This window comes from Drosophila serrata, unplaced genomic scaffold, assembly GCF_035046125.1.
Source record: "Drosophila serrata isolate PLE 108 unplaced genomic scaffold, ASM3504612v1 contig_382, whole genome shotgun sequence".
In the NCBI taxonomy this organism is placed as follows: Eukaryota; Metazoa; Arthropoda; class Insecta; order Diptera; family Drosophilidae; genus Drosophila; species Drosophila serrata.
Genome location: NW_028257280.1, coordinates 5,613,688 through 5,631,388, shown reverse-complemented (window position 1 = coordinate 5,631,388; position 17,701 = coordinate 5,613,688). Strand labels below are relative to the sequence as shown.

Sequence of the window (17,701 nt, the reverse complement as noted above, 5' to 3'; positions counted from 1 at the left end):
GGTGGTCTTTAAATTTTATATATTTTCGTTTTTATATTCAAATGTGGTGAAAAATTAGTAAAATATAGTATGATAAGAAAGACCCACGTTACTTAGTATATCAAATCTTATACAACTTCAACAAATTCATACTTAAATTAAAACGCAATTAGTTTCCAATTCTAAATACACTTTTACACATTTTTAGTGCAGTTTCTAGCCCAATATCTTTCACTTCAAAGTGTAAAAGTCAGGAATAAGAAGATATGCTCAAATACAGTCTGCATTTGATTTGCATTTCCGGCTGTCAGTAAACGCTTGATTTATGTCTGTGAAAATGAGGGAGATGGGGTACTCATGATCCATGGCAGAATAAATTTAAGCTAACCAAATAATTCCGGATCCCAGGAGAGAAACAGACTGGTGCTCCCCCGTCCACAACGAAAGGCCAAACAATTGCAATTGAAAGCCATGAATTGCAAATGAATTAATTTTCGGAACAAAGGCGCTCGAAAGTTGAAATTGAATTTGTTGCTCATTAAAATGAACGCCACTCTCTTGGTCGAGGGGATAGTAAATAATCTGGGGAATGGGTTATCAACTGGGGGAGAGAAGTGTTTCTATGCTTTTTAGGCAACCTGAAAAACCACTTAACCACACACGCGGATAACCATACACATAGACACCATACACAACGCATTATGGCCACAATTAAGGCTATCATTCCAGAGGCAAGACATATGCAAATGGGCCAAAAAAGACCAGAACCCTTCTGCTCGTCCATCATACTAAGCGATGGGGGTGTACCCCCATTTTTTGGCATCAACAAATACCAAAAGGCCACCCTCGGAGAGGGAGCTTAACATGAATTTTAATTACGACGTTGATATTTCAATTTGAATTTTGCGAGCTCAGTTAATTTCATTAATAAATATTTATGGTGTCCTGGCTAAGCGTCGCAATTTAAAAGGGGAAAGGAGTAAGTCTCTTATCAAGGAATAATTTAAATGATATAAATATGAGTTTAAATATTCTTTTAAAGAAATTAATATAAATTGGATCATTATTTTAGAGGTTAGTCAGTGAAAGTATCCTTAGGTTAGACCATGTTTCCTCCTTCCGCCAAATGTCCTGATTGAACCCATCGCTCTTGGTCGTCTGTCAGTGATTGGAATGAAGAGTTGAATGAGTTGGAAACCTCAGCAAGGACAAAGCGAAATTACATGCTCTGGCTGGATCCTGTTTTATTTTTTTTCATTTAGAAGCACACTATAAAGGTCCTCATATGGGGACACAGGACATGCCACTCGTTAGCCGGCCAATTGATTGATGGCATGTCGAGGAATGTCCCACTCGGAATGCAGAGCGGAGCAAAAAAGTCCTGGAAATCACCGTCTCACTGCGCATTGAAAAGCACTTATCGCACCTCGTCCCCTTTCCGGCAGGATATTTCCTCAACTCCTTAACTCTCCTGACAGTTGAAATTAAATCAACGCTGATTTCAGTTGGGACTTTAAATGAGACTGTCGCATCGCAGCTCTCATTCCATTCTTTGGTTGCATGTCCTGTTGAAGAACCCTCTCCTAACTTCCGGTATCCTTTGCCCTGCGCGGAGTACAGTCTGTCCTGGCAACGTTAAGCCCTCTGGCAGCTTGCAGATTAACTCAAATTTGTGGCGGCCCAATAAATTTCATGGCGTGGCATTAAAAATTAAGCGCTGCCACAAAAGAACTTGCAGACGACTTTGCAGCAGCAGCCGTCAGTTAATTACACAGGACAACAAACAAATAAGGAAATTGTTAAGAAAATTATAAATAATTTGCAGGTTTTGAACATTTTATTTGGTAATTGAAAATGCTATTTATTTATTGTTATTATTGATAAAAATAAATTATGTAGAATTATTAGTTATTTTTAATTATTATTAAAACAAATTAAATCAGTTTACAAAAGTAATTTCAACCCATTTTAGGAAGTATCTTTTATAAATTGAATTCTTCCATTTAATCATAATTGTAACGAAGAAAATTCAACCATATTAAAACCTTAATTTCGTATTCAAATACTGGCTTAAAAACCTAAGAATCCAGAACCCTGCAGCCGAGTGTACCCCGTTCTCGTTTGCTTCCTTTTTCCCCCGATAAATTTCACCTGAGAGTTGGCGCAGTCACGCCTTTGCATATGTCTCTGCTCCGCTCCCCCGGCATATCCTTGGCTGCCTCCTTTATTTATGTGAACTGCCGCGGTTACCGAAAAGTAACTAAGTATCTATGCATCTTTTCCCTGTTCCGCTGTCGCTGAAAACTTGCACAGGTTGCCTCATCCAATTTGTACAGTTGAGAATGAAGGATACAAAGGACCAAAGTCGCAGACTTAGTGGAAGTTAACCCCCCGGTAAACGTGGATTCCCACGATGTGGGGTAGGAAATCGAATAAAAAATCCATTTTCCCCGCCTTACCATTCCCTTTTCCGGGTAAATGTGGCAATTTTTTCCTCATATTTCAGAACAAAAAAGGCGCAGAATTACAAAACAAATTACAAAATACAAAATAAGAGGCATATTTCTCACTTTTATGATATTTACTAGGCACGCCCCCTCGCCATTTGCTTTGTATTCCCGTGACCCTTCACCCTTATTAGAGCAGCAGGACAGCGTTTCTTCGTCGCCTTTTTTTTATTTTCCTCTGTTTTTCTTTTTTTTAATTTTGAATTTGGAATGGAAATTTACATAATTTATGGGCAGCAACAAAAGTCACACACAGATACGGGATTCGAAACGCTGGGCGGAGATCCGCAGCATATGCCGGAAAGAAGTATTTTTATACATTTTTTTTTTCATTAAAAATTTGTTTATAATTTACGATTTTATAAATTTTTTTTTTTTTTTGGGAAGCAAATGAGACGCAAATTATTTTCGGTGCGCAGGTTTTTGCTTCTTGATTTGGTCAAAACGGCCTCATTAAGAGCTCATTAAAAATATGGCGCAAGTTGTTCTTGAGCATTTTAACACGTTTTTAATTTTAATGCATTTTATGGCTCCTCAACAAAAGTCCTCCTCCGTCACATCATCATCATCATTATCGTCATTGAATTTCACCGCGGGCTGACTTTCACTTGTTGACTGTGAATTTTCCACTCCTGCATGGAAAATCCTCGTCAACGTCACCGCACATCAGCACGTCAAACTTCATTAGGAAAGTGGTGAGGAGGTTGGCTTTTCCGAGTCGCGGAGGGTTGCTGCTGCTGCTGCTGCGGTGCCTTCATTGTTTTTATGGACTGCGCTAATTAGTTACGAAGTCATAGAATTTTACAGGCATTGCTCTTGAGCATTGTCATGCTTTTGTCATCCCCCTTCCCAGGGTTTTCCCCCTCACTTGATGCAGTCATCATTTGTGGTTTTCCCCTGGAGTGAGTGGGTGCTCTCAGTCCAGCAATAAATTTCACCCAAGAGTCTTGTAAAATATGTTCACAAGGTATTGTAAATTTATATTAAAAGTCTGGCAATTAATTTAGTCAAGTTGTGACAAAAAGCAAGTTGAAAACTATTAAAACTAGAGCTAGGAACTAAATTTCTACAGATCTACAAGTTAATTAAGAACGTGTCATTATATATTTATTTATATATTTATATCCATGACTGATTGATAGTTTTTCTGATTGTTTTATTTATATTACAGCTTGTTTTTTAACAGATACCTATCGTTAGCAGTGTTCTTCTGGTATATGGTCACCTTTATTTTACATTGCATCCAGTTGATCTTTTTTTTTTTTAATTTACAACGGTCACATTAGAAAGCTATTATATAAAGGAGCGTACAACTTCCAGAAATTGGCAGTCAGTGTTTGTAATATGATAGTTCATTATTAATTTCGTAAAAAGGAAAATAGTTACAAAACCCGAATTAACTGAAACAAAATTTAAAATCTTTGATTCTTCCTAATTTATTTAGAAACCTCATCAGCTGGCAATTTGTCCTACAATCCCAACACAAATAAATCAGCCATGGTCCAGACTGGCCTCTTGACCACATAAGAGCCAAGATGGGCACATCCAAACTTGGGAGAAAGCCAATTACAAGAAAGCACATTTCACGGAGCGAAAGTTCAGGAGTAAGACGTTGGCAGGTCCATAAATTTGCGGTTCGCAGGGACATAATTATGCAGACAGGCGGTCTCAAAGGGTTAACGGCTGGCAGAAAGGGGAATTCCCGCCCCATTTGGGGCTTGTAAATTAAAAATACCACGCCCCGCCGTGATAAATCAAAGTCAGTGGGCTTTGTATTGGATTTGCCGACAGGAATTTGTAGACATTAAGAAAGTCTAACTTGGAGTTGCAGCCCATTCCTGGGCTCTTCCTGTTGCTTCCTTGGATTTGAATAAAGTTTGGACCTTGTTGGAGAAAAGTGTCGCTGACATGTTAAGACATTTCCCAAATTTATGGACCTTCTTGGCCGATCCGGGGTGGTTCCTTGCTTAGTGTATAGGGGAAGTTTTAGACCCATCGCCAGTGCTTGGCCAATTTAAAAATTGAATTTCAAAACATTCCCACCAGAAAACCAGGCTAATCACATTTCACATTGACAGTGGTGACACATGTTGGCCTTAGATCTTATAGATGCGAAAATTTTGACACATGGAGAATACCATCCCATTGTCTCCGGGCTTCTCTTGAGAGGGCCTAATGCGATTATTTGCTATGTTTTTTGCCCCAAAAAATCAGACCAAGGCAGGGGACATTTGCCAAAAGTTCTGATTAAATTGGATCGCAGATGCTCATAACTGTCACACATGGAACACATGGACCACAAGACCTTCACTCTGCCCTTATCTTTGCTGTGTCAACACCAAACCACCCAAAAAACAAGGAACTAAAACATGAAAACAAGAAAATAAAAAGGGAGAGTGGCAACATTTTTGAGAGGGCGAATATCTTTTAATACCCTTAAAAATCGGGGAGCTAAGATCTTTACTTGATTCTGTTTGACTTTTGTAATGGTTCCTTTCAGGTAATAATATTTCCATTGCAATAATTCTTACTAAAGACAAAACAGCAATAAATTAGGACATTTTCCTGTTTTAAAAAACAATACCTTTTCAGTTGTACCTTTCTAACCTTATCCCAAAACTATTATCCCCTCTCGGACAGGGTAGACAACAAATTCCGGACAGTTTTTCAATAAACCCATCAAAAGGTACGAGTGCTGACGCGTTTGAACCCTCACCCCATGTGCGTGTTGTAGTGCCGCCCCGATTTTCTCGCTGATGCCCTTTGGCTAACTTTTTTTCGTAAACGCAATTTGATTTATGGACAATGTGGAAATTGAAAATTGTCGCATGGTCACTTTAATTTGAGAGTTATGCGACTTTAAACTGAATTAGGGGCGGTCCTTCCCATGCTGATGACGATGATGATGCGGCAGGAAGTGAATTATGTCATGCCTCGTTTTGAGGTTGTGTAACATTCATGCTTGTCAAAATGTACAGCTCCGTCAGGAGAGCTTTCGCCGGTGGAGGCAACTGTACTTTGGTTGCGTGTGAAAACAGGAAGCGGCACGCGTCGCTTGTTAGCCACTCGCTGTTGCAAGTTAAAGAGCAATTTCAGAGGCCAGGACAATAGACCGGGGTGACCAGAAGCAACCCCCTTTGTCTTTATCCTTGTCTAGTGTTTGATGTTTGCTCCTCGCCATTTATCGCTGGCTGCTGAAGTGCCGCCTTGGTTTAATGTCAGCTTATAGTTTTGACATTTGTCGTCGCCGGAGCCAAAGCTGATTGCAGATGAGTATCGGAAGTGAGTTCTGACTGGAGAGGATGATAGATGGGAAGTCCTACGGATTTACAGCGGATCTGATGAGGTGTGAAATATGCCACTGACCAGGGGGAGATTTTCTACTATTTTAAGTGTGTTTAGATTGGTGTTTAAAGTTTATAAACAATGTACGAAGTTGTTGGAATTAGCTGTATCAATTGATATATATTATACAATTTTATAATATCCCTAATTTCTTAGATAAACTTTTTATTAGTAATCCCAAACCTCATTTCAACCCTCAACTAAATATTTAAAAATTATCTGAAACACCTTTATTTATGAGGAAATAATTGGTTGATCTTCATTCCACCATCGGCAGTGGTTTCTTTCTTTAAAATCCTGGCATTTCTTGAAAGCATGTTATTTTTTGGTAAAAAGTTGATATAATATATAGATATTTTATGCAATTGTTTAATATACCTAATTTATGTGATAAACTTTTGATTAGTATTCCTAAATCCCATTCGAATTCTGAACTAAATATTTAAAAAGTATCTGAACACCATTAATTATGAGAAGGCAATTGTTTCTTAACCATTTTCAGTCTCCACTATCGGCAGTTAATTCTCTCTCCAAAATCGTGGAATTCCTTGAAAGCATGTTAACCCTTTTTTTTTTGGTGGTCCCCTGGGGTTGGGGTCCTTGACAAAGTTTCACTTATTCGGCTATTATTGGAAATATTTTCGAGCTTTAATTGAAAAACTGGTGGCTCTGAGCCACTTTCATGCATGCCTGCACCTGCTCCTGTCGGCTGTCCACAATTAAAATCGCCCCCCGGCCGCTGCATTTGTGAAAACTTTCCATGACCATCACTGCTCTGCTTTTCCAGGGGGGGGGGCGATTTTTATTTTTCATGGCTTTTCAATTTTAATTGAAATTTATGCACAGCCCTCAAAGGGTTCTCGCTACTGTGTTCACACTACCCCCGACCAATTTCGGTCACGTGTTCGCCAAAAAAACCAAATAAAGAGTGTTGCAAATTGTTGAAAATTTTGAAAATTTACATGGACGAAAGGGGTGTGATCCAAGGTCTGGTTTGAGGCGGAGTCTCGTGATTTACAACCCGCACTTTTGTAATTTATGTGCCGCAGCACTTGAAAAACAGAACAGAACCCCCAAAAACCGAACCGAACTGAACATGGAAAATGCATGCAAAACATTTTATGGCGCCATTTTATTGTGCTTCGGTCCGTCCATGTGTAAAATTTGAAATTGTTGTAAATAATTACCCTAATGGTGCTCGCTCTGGGCCCTCATTTTCACGAGAATCCCATTCCCATTACCCCTTGGAAAAGTCGCAGTTAATTTTGGGAGCCTGGCAGCGTCGCCATTTGTAATTAAGCCTAAACCGTTAATATTTCAGGCAGATAAGAGAGCAACTGCATCATCCCCTCCAGATCCACCACTGGCCATAAATTTACGGCCAAAGTTGGTCCTTCCCAGGATCAAGTCCCCCAAAAATGTTGGGGAAAACATTTTACGGATCGGCGAAAGCGAATCTCTCCAACTCACTCTTTGGCTTTCTCTCAGCCATTGGGTCGGGTGTTAATTTCCAAGCTGATGGAGAAAGTGAAAATTCCGCCTTTCCTTTTTGCCATTTGTTTTCCTTTGCCAGCTTTGGCAGGAATTTAATTAGCATGCCGAATCGTTAACAAGATTGGAAAGCCAGTGAGTTATGCAAAAGTTTAGCATGTCCTTTACAGGGTGAGAAGAAGGGTTGATTGCTGCCTTTTTTTAGCATTCAAAATCTTTGAATTTCGGAATTAAGAAATGTACTAAAAGAATTTAAACAGATTCGAGAAAAGATCTCAATTTTAACATATGAATTGCAAGCAAAGGTCTTAGGAGGAGGTAATCAATTAAGTCTTACACAATTATTTAAAATGTATTTATATAGCTGTCCAATCAAGAAATATAAACAAAAGTATATGGTTCCAGAAGCCAGGCAATATAAACAAAATAATATGTTCTTATTAGTCTTATCACCATGACAAAAAATACAAACAAATGTGAACCAATCTATTTAATTTGCACTAATTCAGTTTGCTTAGACTTCTGATCATACGGGGATTTTTGAATCATTCATATTTTAGACTTTTTAACAATAACAAATCTTGTATTCAGTGAAAAACAATTGAACATTCCCTTACTGATTTTAACAACAATTTACAATCACTTTGCAGTATAATAGAAAATAAAATTATTTCAGCTGAATCACAAATTAAAACATAAAAAATAAGTATTAAATAAGTATTGGTTTTGCACTTTTGGCTATTTTATTAACTAATTTGAATACTTTTTACTATACAGTAAATAATAATTGAACGTCTTTGTACATGCACGTCGGAAGTTACATATTTTGAACTTAACTGGCTTTAATTTATTTAACAATATATACTTTAATTATGTCCATGGAATCTAACATTATCCAATGTGAATATCTAAAGAAAAGGCAAATAAATAAATCTTTGTTTATATAAAAAAAAATAAAAGTTGAAGACTTACTATTGTGATGAATATTGATGTTGACTTTTGGCAGCTTTATTCCAAATTTTGGCTTCGACTTTCGCTTGGGAGCCGCCAGGATATCTTCCGAGCAAATTAAGAGCACAATGACCAGGGTCCAACATAATTTAAAATACTTCATATTAATAGGAATTAAAGTCTTGTTATTAAGCTTGGAGATGAACGACGACTGTTAATCTTAGTGGGATGACTCTGAATTTAAATGAAATCACTTGGCAGCTGTTATCAACTTGGTTTTACCGCCGGCGTGCTTGTGAATCCCACAGTGAATCCCAGGAAAACCCCAAAAATGGTGAATCTCTCCCTGAATTTATTAATATTTTTTTTTGCTAATCTAAAAATAAATTCGTAGAAGAGTATACAAAACATAGGATTTAAATACAAATTTTAAAAGGAAGTAATCTATTCGATTGCTTACATTTGATACAAAATTATGAAGTATTAATAAGAGTTCTCTGTAGTGACTTTTGAAAGATTATAAAATATTACACAATAGGTCTTGAATAAATATTTATTTATGAACAATTCAGTCTCCAATTTTGTGGGTTTCATTTTATATTCACAAAACAAAAGTAATTGAATTTTTAAATATTGTTTAAACAACTGAAACCATATATACAAATTTAAATAAGAATAACGAATTGGCAGCTGCTTTCAGATTTCGTTTTCATCAATGAAAGTGAAAATGATGTGTGAAAAGAGCGAAAAACAGCTGAAGCGCCATCCTTAACCCATTGTCACCCCACTCGAATATATAAACATGCATAAATTGCATTATAAGCGACCCAAACAAAGCATTAACAATCGCATCGGATGGGATGACAGTCCTCGGAGTGGCATCGGCGGCGGCCATAACTATTCATTATCGACACATAAACGACCCTCGAGAGCACTCATAACTTCAAATTTTTTATTAAATAAACAGAACAAAGCGATGTCACACACTACTACTATGGAGGGGTGGAAGGACATCATCCTTTTTGACCCACTAAATTGGATCTGCGAATCGAAGGAGAACCCTTTCCCGGCCTTCATCCGGCGTAATTCAATATTTGACTAGATGAGATTTATGGCCACAGGGCCATCGGCATTGCCAAGCGACTTCCTGCCCGGCATCGTCCTTCGCTCCTTCGTTTTATTTGTGTAAAGTATAATTTTTGATTTAGTGCGATTTGTGTCAACGGGTTGCGCAGCGGGTTAAGCGGGGAGGAGGCGGGCGGTCCAATAGTTTCGCAATATCGCACAAGTGAAAGTTTTGTTTGCCTTTCTCCCCCTTGATACATTCTCAGCGGATATGAGACCGCATGCTGATTGTCACTCAAAAAAAAAAAAAAAAAAAAAAAAACCAAAGGGGTTGGAGATCCTTGGTGGTGTGGATACGGAAGCGGATGTTGTGCCACCGGAATGAGCATAAAACTTTACTATTATTGCGAATATTTTGGTGAAAATTGAATCGCGCGCCTGCCTGTCTGCCAAGCAAATTGCTTTGTTCGCGCTAAATCGCTAGGGGAATCCCGAGGATCTATGAGGGTGACTCCTGCAGGTACAGCTAGCAGGATGCAGGATGCAGGATGATAAGAATGCCGCCTGGCGCTCTGGAAATTTGCCGCGTAAATTTGCATAGCAAGGAAAAAGTAAAGGGGTTGATTCGCACGGCCGGAAGCTCGCGACAAGCGAATTTATTACAGGTTGCATTAGATTTAATTTTCGTGCGGGGAGCGTGAGCGGAAAACTAAATATTTCCAATCTCCCAGGATATTCGCGAAATCCAGGGGAAGTATCACAACCATTCAATTTATAGCTGGGTACTAATAACACACATTCATAGATAAAGGAACCCTTACTTGTTTCCATTTTCATTTTTATGTCCTTGCAGGGTGTTATTTCAGTCAAAAGCATGCAACTTAGTGAAAGAGTCATTTCCGACCCTGTAAATCATATATATTCCTGATCATAATTGACTCCCGAATCGATCTAGCCAGTCAGGCTGAAAACAAAATTTTAACAATTTTTCAAAAAATTTTATAACCCCTCAAATTGTCTAAATTTGCAAAAATTTCAGTTTTTTTTTTAATTTTAATTTGAGTATTCAGATTTCTTAATCTAATAAAAACTAACATAGGAAAGTTTTCCGAATGAAAATTAATAAATTTTTGGCTTAGTTATGATCTATTTTCACTGCAAAGGTATAGCAATTAGCTTTCTATTTTTGATTTAAATATAATAAAGATATATTTAGTCCTGGAGATATAGTTTGATTAACATAACACAAACAAGAAAGGAATCTAATTTCAGAAAACCGAATTTTGTATATAGTTTGCTATAGATTTATTAGATCAAATTTGGAAATCGAGCTTAACTGAACTCAAAATATTCGCATTCATAGAACTTATATTTATTGATATTTTGATATGACAATTTTTCCACAAATTGAAGTTTTAAAAACTCATAACTTAGCCAAAAAAGCATTAATTTTAATTCGGAAAGTGTCCCTATGTTTTTTTTAGTAGATTAACAAATCTGCATACTCGACTTAAAATTTAAAAATATTAAAATTTTTGTAAATCTTTTGTTGGAAATTTTAGCCATGTAACCGCTTATAAAATTGTGAAAAAATTTGAAAATGTATTTTTCGATCGGATATGGTTAGATCGACTCAGCTTTTTATGCTGATTAAGAATATATATAATTTATAGGGTCGGAAATGAGTCCTTCAATGCATTTCAAGCTTCTGTTTAAAATTGTAGTACCCTGCGAGGGTACAAAAAGGAAGTTAACTTAGGGTAGGATTTTTAAATTTTGAAACGATGTGTAATTATTTTTTCTATGCTGATCAAATATATGAAAATATATATATAGGGTCGAAAATGACCTTCTAATTAAAATGTAATTATAATATCGTGCAAGGAACATTTTCTTAATAGCAACGTGCCTTCAGAGATAGTAAAAATAATTCGAGTTAATATTCAATGTAATAGTACAATAGTTTCAAAACTTGTCCCTTCCAGAGATAAAAGAAAGTGCTTTTGTGTTCTTAATTCTTCATATATTTAGGTAACCTTGATGCAAGGTATAATCCATTATAATAGATTGATTTGAAACAAAGAATTATGGGACACTTCAAACATATAAGAGGCACTGCAGACGCAGCCTCTGGAGGTACAAATTTTAAGATCGAGAAATACCTCAATGCAACTCATTTAGCGACGTTTCATCTCCTCGATCTGCTTTAGTAGGAGCTGCATTCGATCCTTCATCAGCGGTTGTCCACGCTGAGTTTTCTTACTAATGGCCTTGGTCTTCTCCAAACGTTGCTTTTTGTAGGCCTTTATACGGGCATCGCGTTCCGCCCGCACCTTCTCCTGCTCCGCTTTCTCCTGGGCAATCTTTTCATTTCGCTTATTTCTCCTGATCTCGGGTTTGTTGGGTTTATTCTAAAATATTGGGGAATTTTTATAAAGTGATCTCTTGGAGGCTCTTCTACTTACTGCCTTGGGTTTTGTCTGGTTTTTGCTTTTGAAACCGGGTTTCTGTTTGTGTGTAACCTTGCCAGGACCTTTAGCTGGTTTCCCTCCAGGTTTTCCTTTTGATTGTGAGCCACGAACAGGCGCCATGCTTGCAAATAAATGTAAATACAAATTTTAACAAATTAATGTGTTTATGGAACCGAGCTATCGATATAACACTGGTGCCAGATGGTTGAATCTCCGTTATCGATGTATATTGATAGGCCAACACATGTTTCCGTATCGCATTTACCAACACTGACAGTCTGTTATTCTTTTTCTGTGTGAAATTTCATAAAAAAAAAATGCTTAAAATTGGTAAATTTATAACACAAAATGGTAAGTTTAATAATTTATTCAACAAATATCAGTTGGCTAAGAGTACATTCTTTCAGTGGCAGTGGCCAGGCAACAGCTGGCAGCCAGCACTCGCTTTTACTCTCAGCCGCCGCAGAATGCCGACAGCTCCGACCTGCCCATTGACATAACGAATCCTTATGAAAAGGACCCGCAGCAGTGCATCCTGTGCAAGCATGACATTGAGCCTTATTATAAGAACGTAAAGTTGCTGTCGCAGTTCCAGTCGCCGTATACTGGTCGCATTTATGGCCGGCACATTACCGGATTATGCAAGCGCCGCCAGGAGCAGGTGGAGCAGGCCATACTGCGCGCCCAGCAGTGCTTGCTGATGCCGGGCTATCACAAGGACCTTGACTTCCTGGCGGACCCCAAGCTTTTCGACCCGGAGCGACCTGTGCGGCCGCACAAGTACTAGTTTGTGTTTAAGTTTGTTTTCTATTTTCCGCCTCGGTATGAAGTGAATACAGTTTCTTAATTTTACATTTAATAGTCTATGCTTATTTTAATCCTCCTCCAGGTAGCGCAGCATCTCGAGGGGAATGCCCAGTTGGGTGAGGAGTTCCCTTTTCGTTAGACCAGGCTCTGCCATGGCTTGTAAATCGTCCATGGATGCGATGAATCCCTTGCGCCAGATTTCAATGTCGCCCTGTAGTTCCAGTATTTTGCTGCTCTTCGACGGAGTCGGGTCCCTGTTCTTTGAAGAGTCCTGTTCCTGTGGCTTGCAGGGCAGTTCCTGGTCCAGATTCTTGGACGGCGCCCGTTCTTGCTTGCCTTTTTCGTCCTCTGGCTTATTGCATTCTTCGCTGCGCTGCCTTTTCTTGGGCTCCTTCGCTTTCTTCGCCTTTTCTTGACTACTCGAAGGCTCATTCTCCTTGATTTCTTGTGCGACAGCAAACTGCAACTTCTTCTTGGTTAATTCCGTTCTGTTTTTGGACAAACCTATCCTGCGGGCGCTCAAGGACAGCGGAAATGTTCGCGGGGTATCCAGGCCTTCACCTTTGGGTGTCTTTACTGATGATTCCTCTCCCTGGAGCCGCGTGAGAGGAGTTGAATGACAGTTTCGTCTTCCCAGTCCCAGACGGGGTCTGCGGCCAGATTGGGGAGTCGCATGCATATCTCCAGACATGGTAAGTCCGAAAAAAGTCAAAATATTGTGGAGAATTTTGAAATGTTTACATTTCAGGAAAAGTGCAGAAGTGTTACCAGACTGGGCGAAGAACAAGGCTGCCACTTTGTACTGTGCCACTTCAAGTCGGCAGAGGGCGCCACGATATTTGAATTAATAGGTATAAAATATTTTATTTTTAACAAATGCTTTACGTAGTAAAAATTAGCAAGTAGCAAATAAATAGGACATTGCAATAACAAATATATAGCATTTTATAACTTCGTAAAAATTCGAAGAGCTTTTATAGCCAAAAATTTAAATAGAGTTAGGCAAGTAAAAATTACTTATTTTAATGACAAAATCTAGTAATCCTTGCTTTTATTTATAGTACCTATGACAGGAAAGTTCATAAAAATTTTATTCATCGTTGATTGCTCGACCTGAAAACATCAGACTAGGAAACTGGTAAAAAATCAGGTACTTTCGTAAAAAAATCATTCTTTTTCTTTTAAACTAAAAAAAAAAACCTTAAAATAATTTTATTTTCTCATTCAAATTCAAGAAACCGAAACTCCCAAGAACCAAGATGTCTATGAAGAAAAAAAAGATCAAAGTCCCCAAGGCCCAGGCTGTAGTTCCCAGATTTTGCCAACGCGTAATCGAGGACGTAGTCAACAATATGCGTCAAGCCTTTCTGGATGATGGCGTCGGTGAGCAGGCACTGCAGCGCATGTTGCACATGTGGCGCTCCAAGATGATGAGCAGCAAGACCATCGACTTGTCACCGGCAAATCCGCCATCCCAGGATACTGAAAAGGACTCAGGCCAAGAGCCCTGCACGTCCAGCAGTGTGTCTTACGTTACCGTCAAACAGGAGTTTTATGATACCCTAGGCACGGCCAATCAATTGGACGGGACACTCGACGACTCCGATGAAGAAACTGATGGCAACGATATTGATTATAATAATGGTGGTGGTGATGATGATGAGGACGAGCCTGTGGAGGAGGTAGAGAACTCGGAGGAAGAGTTAGTAGACGTCAAGGAGGAACCACTCAATAGCGGCGATGATCTAACCGATGATGAAGAAATCGACGAGAAGTTCGAGACTGAGAACTTGGTGGCTTGTCAGTACGATGTGGTCAGCCGCTCTCGCAACAAGTGGAAGTTCATTTTTCGCGATGGCATGATGAAGATTCACGGCAAGGAGTTTGTGTTCAAGCGAGCTGAAGGAGATGCCGTGTGGTAATTTCCAGCAGGAGCACAAGAAAAGGAAACGTCCTAAAATAAACAGCTTATAGCCAGGAAATATGATTCTCCCTAAAACCACCTAAAGAGGGACTTCATCTGGATTTATCCAGGAGTAAATAACAATAAATGGAGACATCATAAAATATATACATAGTTTTTGTATTAATTTCAAGATCTCCCTTAAGAAAAATAAATAACATATTTTCCTGGATTTTTGTTGTAAATTTTGTTTAGTTTTTATTTATAGCTAATGAAATAAATCGTACATTAGTTAAATGGACGAAAAAGAAAATATCCAAACTTAAAGTAACAATTTTTAAAGACAATATAGCTTCAAAATTAAGCATATAACGAATATATAATTTGGAATCAGAGTAAGGAAAACTTAAACTGCATATATAATGAAGAAATAGGGACTTATATTTGTAGTTGTTCTTTATTCTATGCATAATTGGTATGAATATATATATAAACTCGCGCTGTACGATCCCATCTCTCGGGAACTTATGTGTATATAAAGTGTCTACAAAAACTATGCGCGCGGACTCATCTCTATATGCTAATCGTAATCTGTTCTCTATGACTAAACGTGACCTGATACTGATACATACTTCCGAATCATCGGGAACGACTCGCGTGTACACATTTGGCTTCTTCTTCAGCGACGACTCCAGACTCAGACCGACTCCTGATATGACTATAAGCTAAAGTAGATGTAGACGAGGCCTAGGGGCTAAAGCGATTGACTGGCTTACAAACTGAAAAAAAGGAGCGAACCGAGCTTATTGCAACGATCGGGCGGGCCGATCATGAAAAGGGCGGCCGGCAATGCCTTAAGGATCCAGCTTATGGTACCGCTCCACATCGGCGCCACGGAAGGAGACCTTGCAGACGCACACTTGATCGCGCGATAGCAGGACCAGACACTCCCGACAGACCAAATGACGGCAGGTGCGGATCTCGTAGCCAAACTGGGCGCTACGACAGTTGATGCAGTTGGCCGGTGCTGCTGAGGAAGCCAAACTGGAGCTAGAGGTGGCCACTGCCACCTGGCTAAAGCGCGTAACCTTCTGCAGGGCCTGCTGGATAGCCTGGTCTATGGAGGATGATGATGTTGAGGTCGAGGTAGATGCGCTGCTGGCCGTCACTGTGGCACAGGCCGTAGTGCCATTGTTGCTGTGCCTTGCCCTTTTGGCCGCCGGCGGCGAATGCGGTGATCCACTGAGAGCAGCCGATGAGGAAGTGGCTGTGGCAGTGGCCCGGCTCTTACGCTGCTGCTGCTTGTAGGCACTGCTCAGTGCCGAGTATGTGCCAGCTGCCGGACTAATCTGGCCTGGCTGACACATGCTGCTGGCGAACTGCGAGGCATGGCGGCGACGCAGACGGGAAGAACCCAGGGAACGCGGCACCGCCTTAAAGTGCTCAGAGTGCTCCATGAGGAACTTTTCGATGCGTGCCTTCAGCGCCAAGTTAAGAATAGCCTTGCGCTGGGCATTGTACTCGAGGCCAGTAAAAGGATCCGATGGCTGGCGGCCCCACTTGGCCTCCTCCTCGGCGTGCTTGTCGATGGTGGACTGGTCCACCACCTTGCCGGAGGGCAATACGGTGGGGAATATCTAAAAGGAAGGTCGTTAATCATTGGAGAAATATTCCTCTGTTCCTCTTTACCATTAGCTCCCAGGTAATGGAGTCTAGGAATTCCTCCGGTATGGATAACGAAGACTGCTCCCTCAGCTCGGGGACGTGTCGGGGGGGCGAACGCTGTCCAGTATTTCCCTGTGAGGCATCACGTTGGCCGTAGGGATCACTAATCTCGCTCCAGATGCTCTTCACCAGTTCCCTGTCCGCCTTGTCCAACGAGCGGGCAGGCAGGCCCCACATTTGTACCTTGCGCAGAATCGGAGGACAGCGTTCGGTGGCCCGAATGACCACCTTGACACTGTTGGTGCTGGCTAGGATCTTGTGAGCAGATTTAAAGAAGAACACCTTTTCGCTCTGCGGTTGCCCCGAGGCAGCGGCGGCATTGGAGCTGCTTCGCGAATTGTAGTCGCTCTGGTAGCAGAAGGTCACCGAGTCAACGCCACGTCCCAGGTCCCGCACGAAAGCCACGCGCTCCCAGATGCCATCATGCCGACCGTGCAGCTCGAAGGCCGTGGAGCGTAGGGCACCGCTGGAGGGCCAGAGCTTGATGACCTTCATGTCGACGGCCTTGGGGAAGTCGAAAACGATCTCAACGGGCGGCTTGCAGACGGTGAAGCACATGAAGCCCCGCTCCAGCTGCTCGGCATCGTCGGCAATGAGATTGGCCGCGGTGAAGCCATCCTCGCAAATGGCGTCACTCTCCACGGAGGGCTTAAGTTTGGGGTTCAGGAAGTTGATCAGGCTGCTCATCCTCGCGGTCTAACTCGCTCCACACTCGCTTCCGTGTTCTCTCGCTGTGTCTCTATTGTCTCCGCCTCCTCTTCCTGTTTCTCGTATCTGTTTTATGCCGTTGCCCCACCTGCTCTTTATTCGCACAGAAAATGGCGTCACTGGCGAGTGAGTCTTTTGTTGTTGCGTTTCAGCTGCTGCTGCTGCTGCCGTAGGCTCAACGGGGATTATCCTGACGCCGTACCAGTACCCTTGATGTGCTCTGCCGCCGCTGCTACCTAATCTGCCTCAATCCGGGTCCTGCTGTCCTGGACTTCGGCTGGCACTTAACACTCGGTACTGCTGATTCTTATTTTTTTTTAATAATAAATGCAAATAGACGGTAGTGTGCCCGCCGCCAAATTTCAAATTTGGTGTAAACGTTCTTCATAAAGCGGAAGGATTTTTTTCCTGTACTATAAATGGTCACACTAAAGGTGGCAAGAACAACAAAAGCAATTGTTAGAATGTGACTGAAATAGCGTTGCCAGATCTGATGAGATACCGATGCTGTTATCGAACGCCAACATTAGCGCCAATTCAAATTCAAACGTTCAAATATGTAAGAAATAAGGAATTATTTTAAAACTTTAAATAAATCTTTATTCTTATAATAAATTAATAAATTAATAAATAAATAAAAAAAATAAATTAATAATTATATATTATAATAGAAGCCTTGAAAGATTACCATACAATTTTAACCAAATATCTGTTTTATTTCGACTTCAATAAAGAACAAATCAATCGGC

At 40.3% G+C, this 17,701-nt stretch overlaps 5 protein-coding genes across 6 annotated transcripts; 2 read left to right on the top strand and 3 right to left on the bottom strand.

The window, feature by feature from the left end:
* Positions 1-11,339: 11,339 nt before the first annotated feature.
* On the bottom strand, positions 11,340-12,084 carry LOC110186394 (uncharacterized). Its single transcript, XM_020955556.2, has 2 exons — positions 11,804-12,084; positions 11,340-11,749 (listed from the first exon to the last, which is right to left on the bottom strand). Exons 1-2 carry the CDS (start codon positions 11,927-11,929, stop codon positions 11,516-11,518), a joined length of 360 nt encoding a protein of 119 aa, XP_020811215.2. The 5' UTR covers positions 11,930-12,084; the 3' UTR covers positions 11,340-11,515.
* Positions 12,028-12,661, top strand: mRpS18C (mitochondrial ribosomal protein S18C). Its single transcript, XM_020955555.2, has 2 exons — positions 12,028-12,160; positions 12,217-12,661. The coding sequence occupies exons 1-2, from the start codon at positions 12,127-12,129 to the stop codon at positions 12,594-12,596; spliced, it is 414 nt and encodes a 137-aa protein (XP_020811214.2). The 5' UTR covers positions 12,028-12,126; the 3' UTR covers positions 12,597-12,661.
* Positions 12,597-13,451, bottom strand: LOC110186392 (uncharacterized). The gene has a single exon (XM_020955554.2). It carries the CDS (start codon positions 13,305-13,307, stop codon positions 12,684-12,686), a length of 624 nt encoding a protein of 207 aa, XP_020811213.2. The 5' UTR covers positions 13,308-13,451; the 3' UTR covers positions 12,597-12,683.
* On the top strand, positions 12,699-14,751 carry LOC110186391 (uncharacterized). 2 transcript variants are annotated; one of them, XM_020955552.2, is made up of 3 exons: positions 12,699-13,308; positions 13,365-13,467; positions 13,852-14,751. In XM_020955552.2, the coding sequence occupies exon 3, from the start codon at positions 13,876-13,878 to the stop codon at positions 14,536-14,538; it is 663 nt and encodes a 220-aa protein (XP_020811211.2). In that variant the 5' UTR covers positions 12,699-13,308; positions 13,365-13,467; positions 13,852-13,875; the 3' UTR covers positions 14,539-14,751. The 2 variants fall into 2 exon arrangements, with proteins under 2 accessions (XP_020811211.2, XP_020811212.2); XM_020955553.2 differs by lacking the exon at positions 12,699-13,308 and having other exon boundaries at positions 13,406-13,766.
* LOC110186421 (RING finger protein 37) lies at positions 14,752-17,364 on the bottom strand. Its single transcript, XM_020955601.2, has 2 exons — positions 16,209-17,364; positions 14,752-16,156 (listed from the first exon to the last, which is right to left on the bottom strand). Exons 1-2 carry the CDS (start codon positions 16,929-16,931, stop codon positions 15,374-15,376), a joined length of 1,506 nt encoding a protein of 501 aa, XP_020811260.1. The 5' UTR covers positions 16,932-17,364; the 3' UTR covers positions 14,752-15,373.
* Positions 17,365-17,701: the final 337 nt, after the last annotated feature.

What these genes read in the sequence shown, in the direction of transcription:
- LOC110186394 (XM_020955556.2), bottom strand. Translation starts at nt 11,929, where the DNA reads ATGGCGCCTGTTCGTGGCTCACAATCAAAAGGAAAACCTGGAGGGAAA. An exon ending in ACCAGACAAAACCCAAGGCA is followed by an intron (nt 11,750 to 11,803) that starts GTAAGTAGAAGA and finishes CCAATATTTTAG; the next exon opens with AATAAACCCAACAAACCCGA.
- mRpS18C (XM_020955555.2), top strand. Translation starts at nt 12,127, where the DNA reads ATGCTTAAAATTGGTAAATTTATAACACAAAATG. An exon ending in TAAATTTATAACACAAAATG is followed by an intron (nt 12,161 to 12,216) that starts GTAAGTTTAATA and finishes ACATTCTTTCAG; the next exon opens with TGGCAGTGGCCAGGCAACAG.
- LOC110186392 (XM_020955554.2), bottom strand. Translation starts at nt 13,307, where the DNA reads ATGTCTGGAGATATGCATGCGACTCCCCAATCTGGCCGCAGACCCCGT.
- LOC110186391 (XM_020955552.2), top strand. Translation starts at nt 13,876, where the DNA reads ATGTCTATGAAGAAAAAAAAGATCAAAGTCCCCAAGGCCCAGGCTGTA.
- LOC110186421 (XM_020955601.2), bottom strand. Translation starts at nt 16,931, where the DNA reads ATGAGCAGCCTGATCAACTTCCTGAACCCCAAACTTAAGCCCTCCGTG. An exon ending in CCATTACCTGGGAGCTAATG is followed by an intron (nt 16,157 to 16,208) that starts GTAAAGAGGAAC and finishes CCTTCCTTTTAG; the next exon opens with ATATTCCCCACCGTATTGCC.